General features: G+C 46.3%; 2 protein-coding genes across 10 annotated transcripts; both read right to left on the minus strand.

Moving 5' to 3' along the window:
• Nucleotides 1–719: 719 nt before the first annotated feature.
• TMEM40 (transmembrane protein 40) lies at nucleotides 720–17,521 on the minus strand. 9 transcript variants are annotated; one of them, XM_032699054.1, is made up of 16 exons: nucleotides 16,715–17,521; nucleotides 12,331–12,385; nucleotides 11,774–11,976; nucleotides 10,165–10,602; nucleotides 8,887–8,943; nucleotides 8,152–8,291; nucleotides 7,449–7,602; nucleotides 5,949–6,056; nucleotides 5,063–5,116; nucleotides 4,500–4,535; nucleotides 3,593–3,625; nucleotides 3,115–3,180; nucleotides 2,737–2,808; nucleotides 2,581–2,655; nucleotides 1,841–1,903; nucleotides 720–1,379 (listed from the first exon to the last, which is right to left on the minus strand). In XM_032699054.1, exons 5-16 carry the CDS (start codon nucleotides 8,933–8,935, stop codon nucleotides 1,360–1,362), a joined length of 870 nt encoding a protein of 289 aa, XP_032554945.1. In that variant the 5' UTR covers nucleotides 8,936–8,943; nucleotides 10,165–10,602; nucleotides 11,774–11,976; nucleotides 12,331–12,385; nucleotides 16,715–17,521; the 3' UTR covers nucleotides 720–1,359. The 9 variants fall into 9 exon arrangements, with proteins under 9 accessions (XP_032554945.1, XP_032554943.1, XP_032554946.1 ...); XM_032699052.1 differs by having other exon boundaries at nucleotides 12,716–17,521; XM_032699055.1 differs by lacking the exon at nucleotides 12,331–12,385.
• A 129-nt stretch (nucleotides 17,522–17,650) lies between these two features.
• Nucleotides 17,651–19,823, minus strand: BRK1 (BRICK1 subunit of SCAR/WAVE actin nucleating complex). The gene is made up of 3 exons (XM_032699060.1): nucleotides 19,666–19,823; nucleotides 19,499–19,581; nucleotides 17,651–19,416 (listed from the first exon to the last, which is right to left on the minus strand). Exons 1-3 carry the CDS (start codon nucleotides 19,781–19,783, stop codon nucleotides 19,390–19,392), a joined length of 228 nt encoding a protein of 75 aa, XP_032554951.1. The 5' UTR covers nucleotides 19,784–19,823; the 3' UTR covers nucleotides 17,651–19,389.
• Between the last annotated feature and the right edge of the window lies 1 nt (nucleotide 19,824).

The raw sequence follows: 19,824 nt of genomic DNA on the forward strand, positions 1-19,824 counted from the left end.
GAAAACATTTAGTACTGAAATATGTTTCTCGTCCTGACCATTCCATAAATTGCCTTTCAGAAAGATGTTACACAGCAGAGAACACTAAAAAAGCCTTTTTCATCAGAGCAGGGTAACTAGTTCTCAGTTCACCCAAAAGCCATTTGCCACTGACAAGGCTTTATTTGCAGACTAACACAAAATTTAGGATGACAGGATATTTCTACAAAGACATGGAAATAGTACACATAAAGGAGAATGTAAGTATTACGAAATAACTGGTATTCATCCTTCTTGCACAATTTAGCCCCTGAGGTGTAGGGTGGGTGCTGTGCTGTGTTGGTGCAGGCCTGGGTGCAACTGTTGGTGTTTCTGGCAGTGCAGGTGGAACTGCAGGACCAAGTGATTGACACTGGTGCTTAAAATTAAGCACAATCAAAAAGGAATCTAATTTTCTGGGCAAGGCTTGAAATTGTTTGTCTAAACCTCTGGGCTGTTTGGGTTAATGGTTTTCAGATCTACATTTCCTTACAATCCCATGTTTTATGGCTTTTTCTGTTCAACTGGTTGCCCTCATCATTCTATGGGTATGAAGACCTTATATTTTTACTAAAAAAGGTACACTTTTTGTTGCAGTCTGCCTATGATTGCATTAACCCTACATATATAATTTGTAACATGGCCCTATAAAATGAAAGGGATGCCAGAGTTCCACTTTATTCTACTCAAACACTGGGGGATGAGCCAAATCAAGCACTTTATTTTTTCCCCTCAGGAGAAGAGATGAAATTTGCTGTTGTTAATAATCTCATTACTGCACCATTATGTCAGTGCATCTAACATGTCCCCAGCTCTCCCCAGGTGCAATCCTTGCCCGCCCACTGCTCCGAGTTCTGCCACAGTTAATCTGCCTCAGCTCTGCTGCACTGCTGGGGCTCAGCTGGGAGAGCAGCACCACGGCTGCCTGCTCTGGGCATCACAGGGAGGGAGGAGGAGGTGCCTCTGGGGCTGCCAGGATTCCTACTGAAACATCCAGAGCCTAATCCAGAACCAGCACAGGACCTTTTGTTGATTTTGATGCACCAGAGGCAGACTCACGTGGAGAACGTGTTCATATTTAATGGAATTAAGGCAATCACGGTCTAGATGTTGGTTTGTGTTGGAGCTTTGCTGAGCCACAAACCACTTCAGAAGCAAGAATGGGCCCTGGACCCCTGTTTCAGGTTTATTTTTGAGGGGAAGGAGTGATGTCTTTCAGTGGTTTGACATTTCAATATTTCACATTGGCCATTCAGTTTTTAGGTTCACCTCATAAAGCAGTTCTTCTAGTACTGAGAATTCAGACAGCATTGTTTGTGGAACTCTCCTGAAACGTTCCTCCTAGGCAGCTTTCCTCAAACCTGTGTCATGAAGAAAAAGACAGCTGTCAGGACTGCTGTGTTCAAATTGTCCTGTATCCATGCAGCTTTCCAGCATTCTTCATGTTTTGTGTCCATGAATATGGATAAACGTGAGCCAGGAGTCTGTTTGAAGACCTCAAAGTGCAAAAACTCCCCCCACTCCCTGAGTTTTATTTGAGCTATAGAATTCTTATGCAGACACTGCCAGGAGTAGTTAATACCCCATACTGGGTTATTAAAAATGTGAAAATGCTCTGGCACAGGGAAAGAGTCAAGAATAATCCATTTTCAAACCCAAGCAGCTGTAATGAACTGTAGTAAAATATTTCTTTTTTTTTTTAACTAAAGAAATAAGATTGGAAATTGTAATTTAGAGAACTTGATCTTAATACTTGACCAAACCAAAGTACCCAGGAAGGTCTAGGGAAGACACACACTGTCAGTAAAAAGAGCACTGTTACCTCTTGGCCTGAATTTGTCAATCAGAGGAACAAAGCTGTCAAGGACACTCCGAATCCGATACACTGGTTGTGAAAACAAACACATTTACAGAAAACATAAAAAACCAGGAAAATGGCAAAACCCAAATACTGACACTTGTTTAAACAAGCACTTCTGCAGATACCATTAATAACAAAGTAGCGACCAGACTGATTCCTGAGAGAACCACCCCAGCCCAGTGAAATGGTGGCACGAGGTTACTGAGGATGTTAAAAGTTCCTGGCTGGGGAGCCCAAACTGGCTGCTGTTTGCACCTCTCTTCTGCCATCCCTAGGGATTGCTAAAATGCTTATTTTTTTAGTATTCCCAGTAGCTGCTGCCATCCAGGTTCTGCTGGGAGCTGTCCTCAGTCCCAGGGGAATGGATGGCAGGCAGAGTGAGCAGAGCATCTTATCGGGTGGATCTGGGAAGACTCGGCCTTGCTGCTAAAATTACCCGTTGTCATGGCAACATAGCATTCGGCCATTGCTGCAGAAAGAGGTGACTCAGGGTCTTGTGAGCATTGAGATGGAAAAATGAGTCAACCTCTGCCTTCAGGGGCACCAAGGCTGCTCCTCTGCAGCCCCGCTGTAACTGTGGAGGGGATGTTGGGGGACAGTTCTGTGGGGAGTTATGGAATCTCAACCCCACAGCCCCAAGTGGTGACTGTATGACCTCGTCCTAAGTGAAGGGACAGAGCTGCTGCTGTAGGGACACTTACCTAGACCAAAGTATATCCCAGTGGTTTCCAAGGAAGCAAAGGTGATTAAACCAATTCCAAGAGAAATAGTCCAATCTAAGGCAAAAAAAATAAATGTTGGCTTTGTTCATTTTCCTAGAGTTCAACAATTTATCCTTCTATTGAATCTTGCCTTACCTTGGTGGTAGTAGTAGCAAACTAGTAAAGCTCCAATTGCAAAGCAAAGGATGACAAAATGAAAGAATTCATCTGAAATTGAGAAGGAAGATTAGGTCACAACTGTATCCAAGGCCATCTGGAAAGCACCTTCAGGTCCAGGCTATCACTGAGGGAATAGTCTTGTGCACTAGGACCAACTGCACAATGAACCTGCACACAAGGTGCTGGGAGAAGCCTTGATGATTTTCATCAAGAAGTCTTGATGCACTTCAAAAAAGTATTCACGTCAGGAAAATAAAAGGTTTTTTGAACCAGAGATCTTATTTGTGGACTGGACTAAGGTTCAACAGGTTAGTCATCAGTTCAATTAAAAAAAAAAAAAATTAAAAAAATTACCATCCTTCCGTATGCCCATCCACCGAACTGCCCACCGAGTGTGGGGAGTGCTCTGGTTCTCATATGCTGCAAAAAAGAAATGTCTTTTATTGCCACGGAACTCAGAAATTAAGGAGTTTGAAGTTTATTTCCCTTTTTGTATCTGAAATAGATTCTCAGAGCACACTATGTGTAAAACTGTTTGTTCAAATAAAAGACCTGTGAGCCTTTCAGAAAGATCAAATTAGCAATTTTAGAATCACCTCAAAGAGCAAGTTTTTTTAAAAAAATTTAAAAACAAAAGTGTAACCAGATGGCTGCATTAGCAATACCGAATTGTTTTAAAGCACTCTGGGTCTCTTCTGGGACAATCCATAGTCTCAGAATTACAGTGGGGGAATAAAGCTGTAGTACAAGGGAGCTTCAGTTTGATTCCTGGGTGCTTTGCACAACCACAGTTACAACAATACAAGATAAACTTCTGTTTGCTTGTACTTACCATCTGCAATTGAATCTTCTCTTCCGGTAATCTCTGAAAAGCAATATAGTTTTGTTACTTGTGATGGTAAAAATATCAATTAATACCAATAATACACAGTTGCTAAAACTGAAACTAAACCCAGGCAGAGCTGGGATCACGAGCTGCAAGTGTGTGTGACCTGAACCTGCCCAGCACAGCAGACACAGTGTCCTGCACTAGAGAAACATTTTCAGTTTGGGGTATTGAACTAATCTAGAACTGAAGCAACAAAGGCTGGAGCAAGTGGTAGAGAGGCCAAACACCAACTGGAAAAGTACTGGGACCCTCTTTCTGCACTTGGCAATGTGGGGAGAATATGGCACTGCAACCTATTCTCTGCCCTGGTGTTTTGTGGAGCTTCTTGGGGACAGGTAACTTAAAAACCTCCTCAAGAGGTTATGCTGCAATTCATATCTTCTCTACTGCACAGAAGAGAAGTTAAGCAGGTGTCCCCTCAAAAAGGCCACTCCACTGGGCTGTCACTCCTAACTCATGCATGTGGCCTCAGCCTGGATGCAGGAGGAGTGGGGTCAGTAATGCAACTAAGCCATGAAGACTTCCTGCTCTGGGCTTTTTACATCCATTCTGCTGCTGCACAGCAGTGCCTGGTAAGAGGAAATCTGCCTTCCAACTGGTTGATGCAGTCCATGTAACCCTCTCAGCTGCCACTATTCTGTTGCTTGTCATCTGGCTTTCACCTGGCACCTCCTGCTGGGAATGCTCTGAGCTAAGGCAGGAGCTTTCTGCAACAGAATGTCTGCACCATACCCAGGTCTAACTGGACAGCAAGGGATTTACAGCCAGGGGTTATTTTTTAGTGTATCAGTAGGTCAGTAAGAAGATTCTGCATCCTTCCAGCAGGAGGAGGTTACCTGGGAATGCTTACCTGAATCTCTGTAGGGAACCATCTCTGCTGGTGTGCCTAAAACATGATGCAAAGATGATATAGGTTAATACCTGCAGTCAGATAGAATTAGACTCCTGTGAGACAAATTAGATCTCCTAACATCAATTTAAATGAGCTGTTCTTACATCTGGGCTGAGCTCAGTTTAAGACATTAGTTAAAATATTAAAGCCTTACATTTTTACATCCATAGTTCTATAGCTATTTCTATGTATTGACACAGCTCATTTTCTTTATCTGTACTGTCCTTCTTTTCCATCTTTCCTTTGGAAGGGAGGGAAAAGCCTCAGGAACGAGGTGGTCCTCGATGATAATCTTGTTCAACTCTAAGCACAAGGCATGGCTGAGTGTCAGTATCAGTTCAGCTTCATCTTGTAGGAAATGTCCTTCCAACAGCCAGATTCTGCCTTGTCATGCTCCTATGTCTACACCTGTTAATATACCTTTGTTGAACAGTCAGACCAAAGAATGCATAAAATTATCCTTTTTCAGTTTATGTTGGTTGTCTCCAGTAAAAGCCAATACTGTTGCCACTTTGTCCTACCTCCAAGTAATTGGTCTTCAGTCTTCTGTCTTCCTAAATCTTCCTCATCACTGTCTGGGTAGAGAAGGTGTTTTTTCATCAGATTAAAGAAGAATGTGCCAGAAGTATCAGAAACAACAGCACTGTAGTTGTTTGCTCATAATATAATCATGTGAAGGTAAAAATCAAAGCTTTCAAATGCAAGGATTGCTATTGGTTGCTTTTGCCTCACAGCTCTCTTCAAAGCTGGCTGAATAGGTGAAACCCAACAAAATCTGAATAACTTGAATAAAGGGGTGTATGAGAAAGTTCTTATTTAGAAAACATACATCAGCAGCACTGCTAATTAGCCTGAAAAAATTATTTCTAAATACAACATATTTGAAGTTAATCAGCTTTCTGTAACAGAGTAAGCCAATATCAGCATTACCATTTCTGTGTTGCCTGTCACTTCAATCTCTCTTGTTTTCCATGAATGAAATGGTCTTTGGTGGCAGCCAAAGTGACTCTTGACACACAGTTGATGTTTGCAAATAAGAAATGCTAAAGAAGTACCACAGCACTGCCAGCTACTGCCATACACTGACTATTCTTCCCCTCCTGCTATCGCTTCAGTCACACTATAAGCCATAGGAGGTCACAGATCTTTTATTTGGGAAGGAACCCTGCAGTAGATTTCTATGCTTCTGAAACCTCCAGCTTCCCACAAGAGTGGGAGGCAGCCACTGTTTTGCTGATGTAAAGGTACTGATGATTTTCTATGTTCTCTTTTTTGCACCATTTCCTACTTTTTTCAGAGCTCTGCAGAATTGCCTCTGAATTGCTGCACATCTGCTATGTCAATCTCTTCTGAACATGCAATCAGACTAAGTTATGTATCAGGGAAAATAAAATAAATCCTCTTTACCTTGTGTATCATCATCCATGGATTCATGGGATGAATTTTCAGCCTTTTGTTCCTCCTGTGAAAGTACAAGATTCCTTTCCAGTCTCTTCAGGAGTTTCAACTTTTCATCTGTTTTATATATAAAGAAAAAAAACATTATCAATGACTACATTTTCTCTCTTTTACAGTGACAGATTTCACCATGCTTTATTAAGGTTGCCTGACAGGAAATCAGACCCTTAGTCTTACTTCAGCTGTATTTTTGCACACAATGAGTCATACAAATCATTACAAATAAAGCATTGTACACACTACAGTTTAGACTTTCTTAAATGGTTGTGGTAGATGCCTAAAGCTTCATATTCTGGCCTTTAATTTACTCATAATGTCACCCCTGTGCAAATTCCCACTCCCTGAAACAACAGCAGCTGCGGCTGAACGATGCTTTAGCTGGAGAAGAGTGGCTCACCCTTCCCTGGGCTACTTGTGCCGTCACCCCGGTGACTGCTGCGGGCTCCCTGTGCCGATGCCGCGGTTCCAGCACCCTCTGGTGGCACAGGAGCACATCCCTCAAAGCCGGATCACCAGGGCAGGCACCTGCAGGGCGCTGAGGTGGCCCAGGCACTTAAGTGCAGGTGAATCCTTACAGCCTCACATCCAGCTCAGGGCTGAGGGCCGGGGGTCTGAGCAGTGCTCCATTATTAGGGGCAATATTTGGGCACAGAAAGGTAGATGTGATTCCTTCCCCCTGGCTGCTCAGGCTCTCACTGCACAAGGGCAGGAGGGTCCTCCTGTGACAAACAGTCCTGCCCTGACAGATGACCAACGCTGGGCTGTGCTCCGGGCTGGGAGGTCTTTCCCCTTCGGGAACATGTTTGATCAAGGCAGAAACAGGAACAGGATGTCCTTAAGGATCTCCAGTTAAATTCAAGGTGTCATCTTAAGTGAGTGCAGCTCTGTCATCTATTAAAGGCAATTAATGACTTTATGGACCCTGTGGAACTGCCCTTAGTTTCTTACTGCATAATAAGAATGCAGTGGAATCTATTTGTATCCTGCTGCCAGATTCAGCACACTGAGTACCATCCTCTAGCCATTCCTTTTAGTTTTACTACATGTGCTGCCAGGGCTATTTGTAAAAATATTTTCAGTGGCTCAACTCTCATTTCTTACCACTCTAAGAGTTCAGAGGGGTCCTGAGTGTCATCAATCCAGCCAGATGGGAACACTGGGCACCATGGCAAGTCAGAAATTTCTCTAGCAGCATCATCCCAGGACATCCTCTCGCTAAACACACAGGGTTTTTTTCCCCCAGAAGAAGCCAAGTCAAACTACAGTAAAGTACTGTCTTTGGCTCCCATTACCACCATACATACCTGCCTTTCCTAAGCAGTGCTTGTAGACATTTCAGTTGGTCACTAACAATCACTTCCAAGCACATATCAGAGTTTTCAAGCTGCTGTCCAGTGCTACTGGCACTGCAGAAACAAAATAGCTGACAGGCAGACAGGGAGGACTCACCCTTTCCCTTGGAGCTGGGCAGCTGTCTGTATCCAGATGGGTTGGATGCCTTCAGCAAGAGGTAAAGAACAGCCATTGCCCTGACTCCTTTCTTCTCTATGGCTTTCAGGCAGGCAGCACAGCCCCCAGGCAGGACATCACAGCTGTTGAGGAGCTGAAACAAAAGTAAGTCCTTCCAATAAAACACAGCCTGGAAAAACCACACCCTGATGTACAAATGAACATCCTGTCTGTGGAAATTTAACCCCCTTCCCCTACCATACAAGTGGGAAATCAGGGGCAAAGAGTAAAGCCAAAGATGGAAAGAGAATGTATACTCAGAGTAGAGCTGTCAATTGGGAACAAAAAGCATGATGGGCAATATTTAACTATTTAAAGAGCTGGAGAAATACAGCTACAGGGTCTGAAAAGGGACATGCAATCTCTGCAGTACCTTACAGCAAAATGTCACTAACAGTGGTCCTGCCTAGAAAATAGTGAGCTGAACTGATCCTGAGGAATTTATACAAAGCCAGTTATTTTGCACATGGAGAGCAATGAAGTAAAAAATAGTGCCCTGAATCTCATTTATCTAAATGCCCTTTTAAACCTTTTAGCATATTTTAGCATATCAGATGACTGGACTACAAATTTTCTCTCCCCAGAGTATAATAGGAAAGTACAAAAGTATATAACAAGGATACAAGTTCCTGTAGTAACTTACATTGTTCTTTTCTTCAGTATTCAGGATAGGTGGGTCAGTGGTGGCTAAACATTTTACAAGTGATTCCCAAAAGGACTGGTTCGTTTTCTCGTGATTCTCCAAGTAATTGGCATCAGCAGCAAAAACCCTCTGGAACATGTCTGGGAGAAAAAACATGACTGTGCAGCAGCAGAGGTGGGCTGCATGGCAGTGTTTCTGTGGTGCTCAGTGTAGGTGTGGTGACAGACACCAGGCTCTAACATGCTGCCCAACACCAGAACATAGGAAAGAGAGTAGTGCTTTATTGTATAAAGGGTCTTGGTCTGCCAGAAAACAGTAGGAGAATATCCGTATAAATAACTGATGTCCCTATGATGCCACTGTCTCAGAGAAACAGGGCATGTGTTTCCAAAGTATTCCTAGCTATTTAATGGGTGCTTATTCTGACCATGCTATTTTACAGACAGGCACAAAGACTCCAAGGGCTGGATACCAGGGTACTGGGATTGCTCATTAGGCATTTGACGTGCAGCAAAGTCTCCTTCTGCACCTAAATTCCCACTATCACATGCCCAAGGCCTGACAGAAGCGTGTGGAAGAGCTGGGAATTGACTGCTGATCTCTCTTTCACAAGCCAGGGCATGGATGGAGTGTGTTTTCAGAGGAACCAAATTTCACTGACTCACGACCACCCTGGCAAACACTGCTGTGGAGTGTGAATGAGCTGAAGCTTTGATATTTGTGTGCTCCCCTTACCTTGCTGCCCTTCAGTAAGATCTGGGACCAGGACATTCAAGTTCTCCATTGCTGTGCCTGTTCAAAAGGGGAGAAAAAGCATATTAGAATCACATCACAGACCTTCTCTGTTTTTCTGTCTTATATTTGATTTTCTGCAAACATTGCATGTATCTCTGGCCCTTCAGCTATTAAATCACTTCTCTGTTGCAATGGGAGTTTCACATCATGATTCATTTACCCTCCTGGGACCCAATCCTCAATTCCTCTGAGTGAGTCCTGCTGGGTTGGCCTTTGGTTATTAGGAAAGAACAAAAGTTTGATCATCGTGAGTAAAACAAAAAGAAGTTGGACTTGATCATTCACATTGTTGCTTTTTACAGCTACCAAGGTGTCTAATTAACTATTTACCACAGATGTGAGTAACTTAAGAAGTCCTGTTCCGTTCACAAAACAGAAAGATTATTCTGTACCTTTGACATCTTAATACTTCAAATGTATTGACCAGGGAGAATAGTTCATAGGAAAGTCCCACAAGACTTTGAATTTTTGTCTCACAGAAGACTTTGATGCTTCAACATCTGTTCTTCCCAACAAGGAAATTTCCATTAATTTCAGCTTTATGCCTACTGTGGTCCAGGCATCCCACACTGATGCTTCTCCCCTCATGCAACATTTCAGCTAATTCACTATTGTACTGAGAGATGCAGAAGATGATGTTCAGGGAGCCTGAAGCACAGTTTCCACTATGCAGGGTGCAACAGGAAAGCAGTTTATACATCCACACTTTTTCTTACAATATGATTTTTGTATCCATTCAACAAAACATTTCCAATCAAGTAGTTTAAAAACTAAGTATTTCTTTCAAATATTCCAGAGGGAAACCTGGTTTTTTTTCCTACAGGCACTTTCAGTTCTCTAGAGACCACCACATCAGTCAAAAAAATATTCTAACACAAAACACCAGACAAGTCAGTTAATATCTTCAGAAGGACAGTGTAACACACAGTCAAACATACAAACAGAACAGCTTTTTAGGGCGCCAATTCTCAGAGGAAATTAGATACAAACAGACCCCAAAGTAGCTGTAAAACCCATCTCTCCTTTGGGACCAGGGTCAAGGTCCCACATTTTCAGTATGTTGGTAATTCTGGGGGCTTTCTCCTTCCCTAGGCTGCCAGTGCTCTTCAAGTGATGAGGTCCTTAGTTTGAAACTCCTTTCAGCCACTGTTTAGGCTCTGAGAAAATTACATAAACTCTTTTACCACTTCTAAAGGCTGAGCCCAAGAAACTGCTTACCTGCCTTTGAGGTGTACTGTGAGGAAACACTTTGAAATTATTTCCAATGATGAGTCCATGCAAAAGCTCTACAATGGCAGGTCATCCCTTTGCCTGACTTACATCCAGCCTTTGCTGCTGTGGCTGTGGCAGCAGCACTGTGAGCCTGTGAGCACCTGATAGGGAATGCAGGAAATGCATTTGTCCCTCTGCCAGGTCAGCAACCGCTGATGTTGAAATGCAGGAACACCACACACCACACCCCAGCCAGACTTGTTCTTGGCTGCACAACGAAGAGCGTCACTTCTGTGCAGTTATATATCTCCACCTACGGTTTCTGCCTTTTTCAATTTCTTTCTTGCCTTCCTATTTGCTCAGCTTAAACCTTGCAACAGTGTTTGCTTGTTTAAGTTAAACCCTTTAGGCCTCTTTGTGGACCGCAGGGTTGAAATACCAGACCTGAAGGAACAAAAGTACTTAAAATATAAACATTTCTTTTCTGACTGATGAATTCCACTTCATAAAATAATTTACAAATATCCACAGCTTTTATTGCTGAGTGAAATTCAGGAGGTTTGTCTTTGGGGTTCCTAATACCTGGTGAAGGACACTTTCATTGGCACATTTGAGCCATGTTGCTTTTTCTGTGACATGAAGTGCACACAGAAAGTGCAGCAGCTACCCTGTGCCAGCTTTGTGTCATCCCTAAGACAAAATGAGCAGGTGGGCAGCACCTGACCTGTCCCACCACACTCAAGAGCAGATTCAACATTGAGGGCAGAGCAGACACTTCACCCTCATGTGCTGTCAGAGTGATTTACCTTAAAACTGCCCCTTTGCTGGCCCAAATGACTGGAATTTCCAGGAACAGAAACACCTTTGCCTAATGCACTTATGCATCCGCTATGATAAGGCCTGGATGTCACAGGAGGATTCAGGAGCAGCCAGCATCTGCTCCCATCTCCCTTTCTGTGCCTCCAGCACAGCTCAGCCCAGTCAGTCACCAAGATTTACGTAACAAAGGAAGTTGGGCACCTAATTTCTCTTAGACTATGCACAGTTAATTTCCCTGTGGCTCTTCTGGAAAGAAAATCAGATCTAAACAAAGGATAAGTATAGGTGTTTAGTTATTGTATATTTTAAAAGTGATTTAGTTGATTATACCTCATAATGACAAAAGGATGATAATATACTGACATTTCAGCCTGGCCATGAGCTCATTAGAGAATGACACAAACAACAGACCTCACCTTGCTTTCCCCACAGTAAATCAGAACCTAATTGTAGTGAGGTCTTCTTAGCAAGTTAGAATAAAATTTGTGTGCAGAGTCAGATTTAGAAAGTGAGGCTAATAACTGCCATACACAAAAACTTTTTGCTTAGCTGCTGAACTATATCTGAAGGAAATTGCTCAATGGGATTACAAAATGTAAATAAAGTAAAACAAGGTTGTTTTGATTTCAAGACAAAACCAAGACAATCCTAAACCTTTTCCCTTTGAAACTATTTTTACCTTTAAGTTATATGCAGATACTGAATATTGCTAAATTTTATTTCAAACCTAAAGGTTAAGTCCCCCCCTGCCTTTCTATAAAACCAAACCAAACCAAACCAACTTCTTAAAGCACACCTGCAAGTCTTAGGTCACAGCAGCTGGTTCCACACGAAGATGTCCTGGAGGGCTGTGGTGAAAGCTGTTTCTATCAGTGAGACAACAAAAACTTATCCATGCTGGCTCGGTTTTAAACCATTCCTGCTCCAGTCTCCTCAGGCTGCTACACCAGTGAGGTAATTCTGCTACCCCTCTGCTTGCCTTCCTGCTGCCAAATATAGCTGAAAGGTGACACAGAAGTAGCAAAACTCAAAAGACTTCATTCTTTACAGTGTCCTTGAACACAGGCATGTGGAGAGACCCAGCGTGTCCCCGCTGGGAGGGCAGCTCCCCGGGCTGGCTGGGGCCGGCCCCACGGAGGGGGGAGAAGGGAGAAGGCACAACCCACCCACTCCTTGCCACAGCTCCAGCACTTCCTTCCTCTCCTGGCTTTCACAGCAAGCCCAGACACGGTGGCTGCACTGCTGCCAGCCTCACACCTGGAAACCCGGAGCAGTTTGCTCGCTGCCTGTTTTCCAGCTCTGCTGGGAATGGCAGTGCTCCCATAAGCATTTACATACAACATTCGAAATTACCTGGTTTGTATTTCTCCTTTAGCACTGTGCACTTCTCTGTGGTCACTGCAAAGCTCTGAAGGAAAGAAAATGAGCTCACCAGAAGCCAGAAGAGCTCATGCTTGTAGTCTAAGGCAAAAAACTCTTCCTCTCATTCAGTGTAGGGCTTGCCATGAGGATTTCAGAGAAAAAAAAATATTTATAAGATGAGGAAGCTGAGTCAAGAAGTGACAGAGGTTACAGGGAAGTCCCGTGGCTCACCCCCACAGCACCAGAACCCTTGTACAGTGGTTTGATGCCTCGGACAGCAACCAACAACCCAACTGTGTACCAAGAGCAAGGACACAACCCTGAAACACCTCGAGCTTGATCCCAGGAAGCTCCTAAACCCCTCCCAAGCACTCACCTGCAAGGCTGTGCAATGGTTCAGGATCCCAGGGGCAGAGATCCCAGTGCCAGTCCTGGCTTGTGGTGGCGGGTGGGCGGGAAGGCGTCGGGGCTGGTGCTGGGGCCTCACGTGGCCACCCCTGACTCACAGGGCGTCCTCTGGTCACTGCCAGTTGCACTCATGGTGTGTTCTCATGTCCCTGAGCTCTGGGGAAGGCACCAAGGTCCAATCCCACCAGTATGAGGGACAGGAGCTGGGCAGCTGTCAGCCTGCCTCAGGTACCAATGGGCTCAGCTGCCCTGACTACTCAGCACCCCTCACCCCTGCCCATGGCTGCTCCAGCACAGCCCCTGTTTGGGCTGGAGAGCCAGGCCTGCTTATTTGGCTTCCTGGGACATGAGGAGGACACTGGAGATGCAGGAGAAAGGCCCTGGGCTCCCATAAAGCTGAGCAGTGGCACCATGACAGGGGTTCAGAAGCCCAGGCATGCTGCCCTCCCGCCCAGGGCATCCCCAGGCTCAGGGAGGGAGGCACAAGTGGAACGTCTGATAGGGAAGGGAAACACGCCCTCCCTCCCACCTCCAGCAGCCAAAGAGAAGGTGCTGAAAACACAAAGCCTCTGCTTGGCTCTACTCATCCCATACCCACAGTAAGCTCATCAGTGCTCCCCTCCCAGCCTTTCTCGGTCACCTCTAACTCACATCACTCCTTCAGCACAATTTTCACTAGAGCCACCCCAGGGCTGTTTAGAGGAGCTGCTCCTTCAGTGGTACGTGATGGTTTCTGACCCAGCCAGCCTTCAGCAGAAGGCCACAACGGTAGCAGAGGAGCAGATCCCCCTGGTGCACCAGAGCCAAAACAGCACGATGCTGGTCACCCGAAAATGTGTGTGAGGAGTGACAGCAGCGTCACAGGAAACTCCCAGGCACAGGATTCCAATAGCACAGTGCCTATTGATTACACAAGGTGTGGCCATGTTAAGTCATTTGTCACATTAAGGTAACGGTTTCACCCTGGTGCAGTTGGTGCCCCAGGAGGGGTGTGTGGGGCAGGCTGTACACCCTCCCTCTGCCCTCCTCACTTCTTCACCTACTGATGCTTCTGGAGAGCCTGGGACACAGCTAAAGTCAGTTATATTTCCTGTACTACATGTGCATAGATTTTTCTTTATCAGTTTGTTTGGGGTTTTGTTGGGGTTTTTTATATTTTTTTTAGAGGAAGGATTGGGTTTTGGGGGTTTTTTTAAGTCGTTTCACAGTTTTCTACAAGTGCCTGTTCAAGTGCCTTGTCTCACCCTGCCATATTTAATTACATATAACATTTAACACTTAAAAAAGCTAATACTCTGCACCTGCTTCTGCTGGGAAGAATATTATCTCATTAATTATAATGTTTTATCATGTATTACCTGTGTTTATTTGGCCCTTATTTGGGAACTGCCCTCTGAGAGAGTTAGCAGAATGGTGATTTATTCTTTGTATGCTGGGAAAATTGCTTTCAGGAGGGGTTTAGAGAGGTGAGACACATGCAGAGCAGCTCTTAGCTTGACACTAATTGGGTACAGCGTGTGTGCGGATTTGTCACATGGGCAGGTTGCATGAGAGATGTAGAAATACTTCTAAGTGAGTGTAGGAGAGGCCCAGGGATGGTACATAGAGCAGTAATTGCTCCTTTAGTCATCACATTTCTGACAGATTAAAACATTCCCAAGACACCTCTTGCCCTACCCTTTTACCCAATGGGTTGTTTAAATGAGTCCCTTCTGTGCACTTACTTAGTCGCTACTTATTTTCCTTTAAATAAACTCTGCTTCAACAATTGTTGTGAGACTACAAAGCACAGGTAACTGTGGGGAGATTATGCCTCACAGTCAGCTGCATTTTGCAGGCTACAGCTAATTTACAGCTACCTTTTCATTTTTAAACTCTGGAACTTTTGAGAAGGAAAAAGCAAGAAGCAGTAAGTACAACCCATTCCCTCACTTTCCAGACCATCACCCAACTAGTAACACCCTGAACACCCTGTTATGCTGAGATCATGAGAAGGCAGCTGTTTACCTCTGGCAGAGAGAAAGCCTGAGGTTTAGCCATGAAAGCTTTTGTAGAACCACATGGGAGAGTGGAACATAACACTGCACCTTACTTAGACCTTTTGGAACTTTTTTCTCATTCCGTACTCTTCTGTGGAATTACTTGCCATAATATATAATTCACTATATTAGTATTTCAAATTAACACAGTAAAATTTTAGCTAAAGCCTGTTAAATTTAAGAACTAGGCCTGTCTGAACAGGCTAAATCAACAGAAACTGTAGGCCAGGATGTATCACTCACTCCTTGGAGGGTTATTGACTTCCTCAGGTTCTGTGGTCGACAACAGGTCCTGAGGCTAAAGAATGAGTGATTCCAGTACTGAGACAAGCACAGGATCCCCTCCTGAACAGCTGTGGGTAATGATGGTAATGTTCCCTCATTAGGGGAGCTCCCCTTTGTTATGGGTCAGCTCACAAATTGCTCTTCGGGCTGAGGCTCTGCAGGAGGGAGGGGTTGTCCAGCCTCTGGGACAGTGGCTGCTGCTCCTTCTAATTTAGCTAAAATGGCAGTTTTCCAGTTAAAGGGCGGCTGCTGAAACCCAGGGCCATCAGTGGGATGGATAGTGCAGCCCCAGCACAAAGCATAAGTCCATAAAGGGCACATAATATTTAGTCCCACAGTACCTTAACAATATTCCTGAACCTCAGGCTAATGACTGAGTTTCCAAGGTAGACCAAGACCGACCCAGCCTTTCTCCTCTCCCTCAACACCATTTTCTCCTGTCCCACCAGCTGCCTCGGCACTTTCCAGCTGTGGCACCTCACTCTGTGAGGACGCCTTTCCCACAGCAGAGCCAGGGTTCTGGCCTTCTTATACTCCTTGGAGGAGGCAAAAACAAAGGCTGAAAACCAATCCCAGTTGTGCACTTGCTATACCCTGAGCCAGGTCACAGGAAATACAGGTAGAAGAGGGGAACAATGAGGTGCAGCCAGCTGTGAGCCTGAGCCAAGTGCTGCAGCAAGCACAAGGATCAGGAGCTCTGAGGACAAACTCCGCAAAGGACTGCTTCTAGGAGCAACCTGCAAAAAAACCTGCTCAAAATCAGGACCTCTCCTCTTCCTTGTTCTCCCAGTTCCCTGGGGTCCCCTCACATCTCCATTTTTTGTGGTCTAGCAATAGGGTTGGCAGTGCCTTGTGGAGGCAGAGCCACAGGCAGGGGAGCACACTGCTCCCTGGGAAGCAAAAGGAGCAGGAGGGACAATTCCCTGCTTCAGCTGAACCTCTTGATAAAGCTCCTTTCCTCAGCACTTCTAAGCACACAGGCAACGCCAAGGATTTTGATATTTAACCCTGACATTTTGTGGAATGGGTTTGGTCCTAGAACCCATTTTGTAACCCTGTCGGCAAGGCAAGGCAGGCTGACACCTGTCCTCGCACTGCTTTCTCACTGATGTGCCTGCTGGGAGATGGCAAGGCCAGGAAGCAGAAAAGCTTTGGGGTAGTGAAGCACAACATGTGGGGTTACCTGTTGGCACAGCAGGGCTGGGGCTGGGCCAGCAGCTCCGTGCTGTACCGACAAACCTGGTTGGAACATCCCCCAGCCAAGGCGAACCTCGAACCTGCCACAGGAGTGACTGAAGCCGACAAGACTCCAAGTCTGATCTATCCATTGTTTCCCCAGGATGTTATTGTCAAACTTTTGCTTCAGGATATACCCAGTGAGAATCTCTGACAGAGGGTTCTGTGAACTACAGGTTTCATGTTTCTGTGATACAAAGTGAAAATGCACGGGCTGTGTCAGACTGCACAGGGAGAGAGGGATGGGGAAGGTGAGCTGACACCCTAAAGCTAAATATGCTCTAGGACCAAGTCCCTGGTCCTCAGGCTCTGCTAAGCTCAGAGCAGTACTGCTGGCAGCTTCTGGAAACTGGACACAAATCTCAGTGGAGACCTCCCATACCCTGTGACTTCCCCAGCTCACTGACCTGGGGATCAGCAGCAATCCCATGCAGGCAAGGTCAATCTTCTCTTTGTGAGACAACTACTCGAGTGACTCCCACTGCTGTCAGTGCCTTAGTACCAGGATGCAAGCAGACACCATCTTCTGGGATCTTTAAAATTCAGCTTTGTCAAGTTATTAGGGTCAAAGTGCAGCTCTCCCTCAACACAGCTGTGTCCTAACACATTCTGCTCTGGAGATCACCTCAGCTCACTGAATGATTATCAGCTTCAATCACCTGCAACATAAATGGGATGAAGGTACATTTGACTTTAAAGCCGTTTCTTAAAATCAAGACTCTGCTCTTAGTAGGCACAGAGAGAGCCCAAAGGTTATTTATTAGAACTATTTAAGTCTGATCCAATCCATTCATCTTAAAATATGTGCTTTGGAACAGAGACTACAACCTTGGAGGGCTATGCAAAGCTTGAATTCAAGCTCTATTTCCCTCTTCTGCCAACACCACAAAAATGGTGATGCCAACCTCGTCTCCTGCCCAAGATCAAAATGCTACTGCTCATTCCCGAGTCTTGGAACCTCAGATGGGGACTGCCCAACTGTTCCAGTCGCTCCATGAGGCCTGGCTGCCTGTCCAGCAGGCAGGGAGCATGACAAGCCCTTTATCTGCCATCCGAGTGAGAAACTTTCTCAAGCTACAGATTGGCTCAGGCTCTGTAGGTCCATTCTGGCACCTTTGTAAGGGGCTTCAAACCAGCTTCCTCTGCAGTTCAGGCTCTGGGAAAAGGTCTCAAACCACCAAAATGTCTCAGATACCAATAATCAGAGCTGTGGGGGTCCCCAAGCACCCATCTCTCTCAGGACATGCTCTGAGCACACAGAGTATGTTGCCATCTCCTGCTACATTAAGTGTGAGGTGGGGATAACAGCAGCACTAACACGACAAATAAATCAGTCTTCTAAATTAGAATACACAAATCCACTCCAGAAAAGTTTAATGTGGGTTCCTGGGGCATCATATTCTCAAAAAAAAAAAAACAAAAAAACAAAAAGCCAAAATACAGTACAAAGAAAAAAAGGCAAACAGAATTCCCCAGTCCTTAAAATAATGAAATATAATCAGAGCTACATCTATTTACAGGGCTGCACATCACAGCAGCTGCTAGAAAAAGCAGTGTCACAGCCTGAGGACCAGAAGGCTTCTCCACCTCCCAGAGATGGCCTGGCAAAAGCAGCACCCAAACCAGAAAGCCTAGTCTTGCAGAGCTCTAGGGAACTACTAAGACTTCCTCAAAGGAAAAGGGCAGAACTCTGTATCACAGTGAGCTGCCCAGCATTCCAGCTGGGAGACGAACCAGACAGGCTGATCCCAGAGTGCTGAAGTTCCATGAGAGCACAGGTCCTGAGAGAAATGGTACCTTCTATCAGATCCCTGTTCCAAAAGTGTTTGGCCACACCAACTGCGTGGCAAAACCTACTCCTTTGAGAAATCCTGGGGTCAGAGGAAAAAGAGAGAACCATTACAACAGCCTGTAAGGAGACCAGGGGGGGATCCAAGGGAGGCATAGCACACTAGGAGCTGGGAACAGGAACAAACAATGGATCTAACAAGGTCTAACCAGAACAGCCACAGTCCCAGGGATGTCTGTGGTAGCCATTCACTCTTTGGGTGAAGAATCTTAATCATTTCCACGGGCATTGTGCACTAAAAGCAGCTAAGCTTCCCTGATGTGCAGCCCAACCTGAATGTAACCACTGAGAGAGCTGGGGAAAAGGCTGGAGGAACACTTATTCAAACAAGGGAAAACACAGAGATTCCTATAGAGAACAAAACTGTGAGCTTGGAGGAGAACCTATAGTGAGGAGCAACCAGCTGATGTCAGACAGCCTCAAAAATATAAAGATCATTAAGTTACACAGGTGCTCAGTAAACACTGCAAACATCACATGGCCATCATGAAATAACTAAGACTTCAGTTGGAGAATAATATACCAAGACATTTAAATCCCACTGGGAAGCAATAAAACCTTTACTGTAGATACCAACTCCATGGACTTCCCAACAAATGCTAAATATGAGCAGTGAGTGTGCAGATCTAGATGCCCACTGGCAAACTGAGATAAAGAAAGGAGTGGTGGGAAGGGCTGAGAGACTTTCTTCTCCTTGCCACTCGCCTCCCAGAGATGAGGATAAGCACCTCTTCCCAGGTGCTGGCAAGGGGCTCTCTCCTGTGGTATGTGCACCGTGCACCACGCCAGGTGAGCCTGCTGTCCCTACATTGCCCTGACGTGTGCACGTGAAGGCTGAGACATCCTCCAGACCACTGGGGTCACCAGATTTCTGCTGCGACCCCTAAAGGAGCACAAAGCACCTCAGAGGCCGGTCAGGTACTTCCCGGAGCTGACAACAGCCAGGCCCGTGGCCTCTGCGGCACAGCCCCCACGTGTGGGGAGGAACCGTGCCCAGACCCCATGGATCGAGCAGATGGAGGGGCAGGCTCTGGACATCCAGGATGGTGGCAGGGAGCCGGGCATCCCTTGGCCCGGCCCCAGGTAGGCAGGCAGGCAGGCAGGCAGAGAGCAGGCAGGGCAGGAGCACAGCGGTTTATTGGCAACACGAGTAGAGGCGGCGGCGGTGGCGGTGGGCCCCGAGCGGGGTACGGGGCGGTGGTGCTCCGGCGGGGGGCCGGGGCCGCCCCGGGCCTATGTCAGCGTCTCCCCCTTGGTGACCTACGGGAAGAGGAAAGGCCTCAGCCAGGGCCGGCCCCAGGCTCGAACCGCCCCCCCACCCTGCCGCCGCCCCGCTGCTCACCCGGGCTTCGATGTACTCGATCCTGCGCTCCAGCGCCGTCAGCTTCTCGTTCAGGGTGGCGAGCCGGGACCGGCACGACATGTCTGCGGGGAGGCGGCAGTGAGACACCGTGGGCCCCCGCCCCGCCCGGCCCGCCCGCAGCCCCCGCCGCCGCCCTGCGCCCTCACCGAAGGAGTTGAGGAAGTCCGCGATCTTCTTGATGGAGCTGGTGATCACCTCGATGTACTCGCGGTTGGCCCAGTCCTGGTGGATCTCCCGCTGCACCGGGTCCTCCTGCACCGACATGGCCGCCGCCGCCGCCGCCGCGCCTGCGCGGAGCCCAGCCC

Source organism: Chiroxiphia lanceolata, chromosome 11 (assembly GCF_009829145.1).
Source record: "Chiroxiphia lanceolata isolate bChiLan1 chromosome 11, bChiLan1.pri, whole genome shotgun sequence".
NCBI classification, from domain to species: domain Eukaryota; kingdom Metazoa; phylum Chordata; class Aves; order Passeriformes; family Pipridae; genus Chiroxiphia; species Chiroxiphia lanceolata.

Excerpts from the sequence above, each read along its gene's own strand:
- BRK1 (XM_032699060.1), bottom strand. The coding sequence starts at position 19,783 with ATGTCGGTGCAGGAGGACCCGGTGCAGCGGGAGATCCACCAGGACTGG. Across the intron at positions 19,582-19,665 it reads GGACTTCCTCAACTCCTTCG|ACATGTCGTGCCGGTCCCGG; the intron begins GTGAGGGCGCAG and ends GCCTCCCCGCAG. Across the intron at positions 19,417-19,498 it reads TCGAGTACATCGAAGCCCGG|GTCACCAAGGGGGAGACGCT; the intron begins GTGAGCAGCGGG and ends CTCTTCCCGTAG.
- TMEM40 (XM_032699055.1), bottom strand. The coding sequence starts at position 8,935 with ATGGAGAACTTGAATGTCCTGGTCCCAGATCTTACTGAAGGGCAGCAA. Across the intron at positions 6,057-7,448 it reads GCCCAGCTCCAAGGGAAAGG|ATGAAAAGTTGAAACTCCTG; the intron begins GTGAGTCCTCCC and ends TATATAAAACAG. Across the intron at positions 1,380-1,840 it reads TGACAAATTCAGGCCAAGAG|GTTTGAGGAAAGCTGCCTAG; the intron begins GTAACAGTGCTC and ends TTCATGACACAG.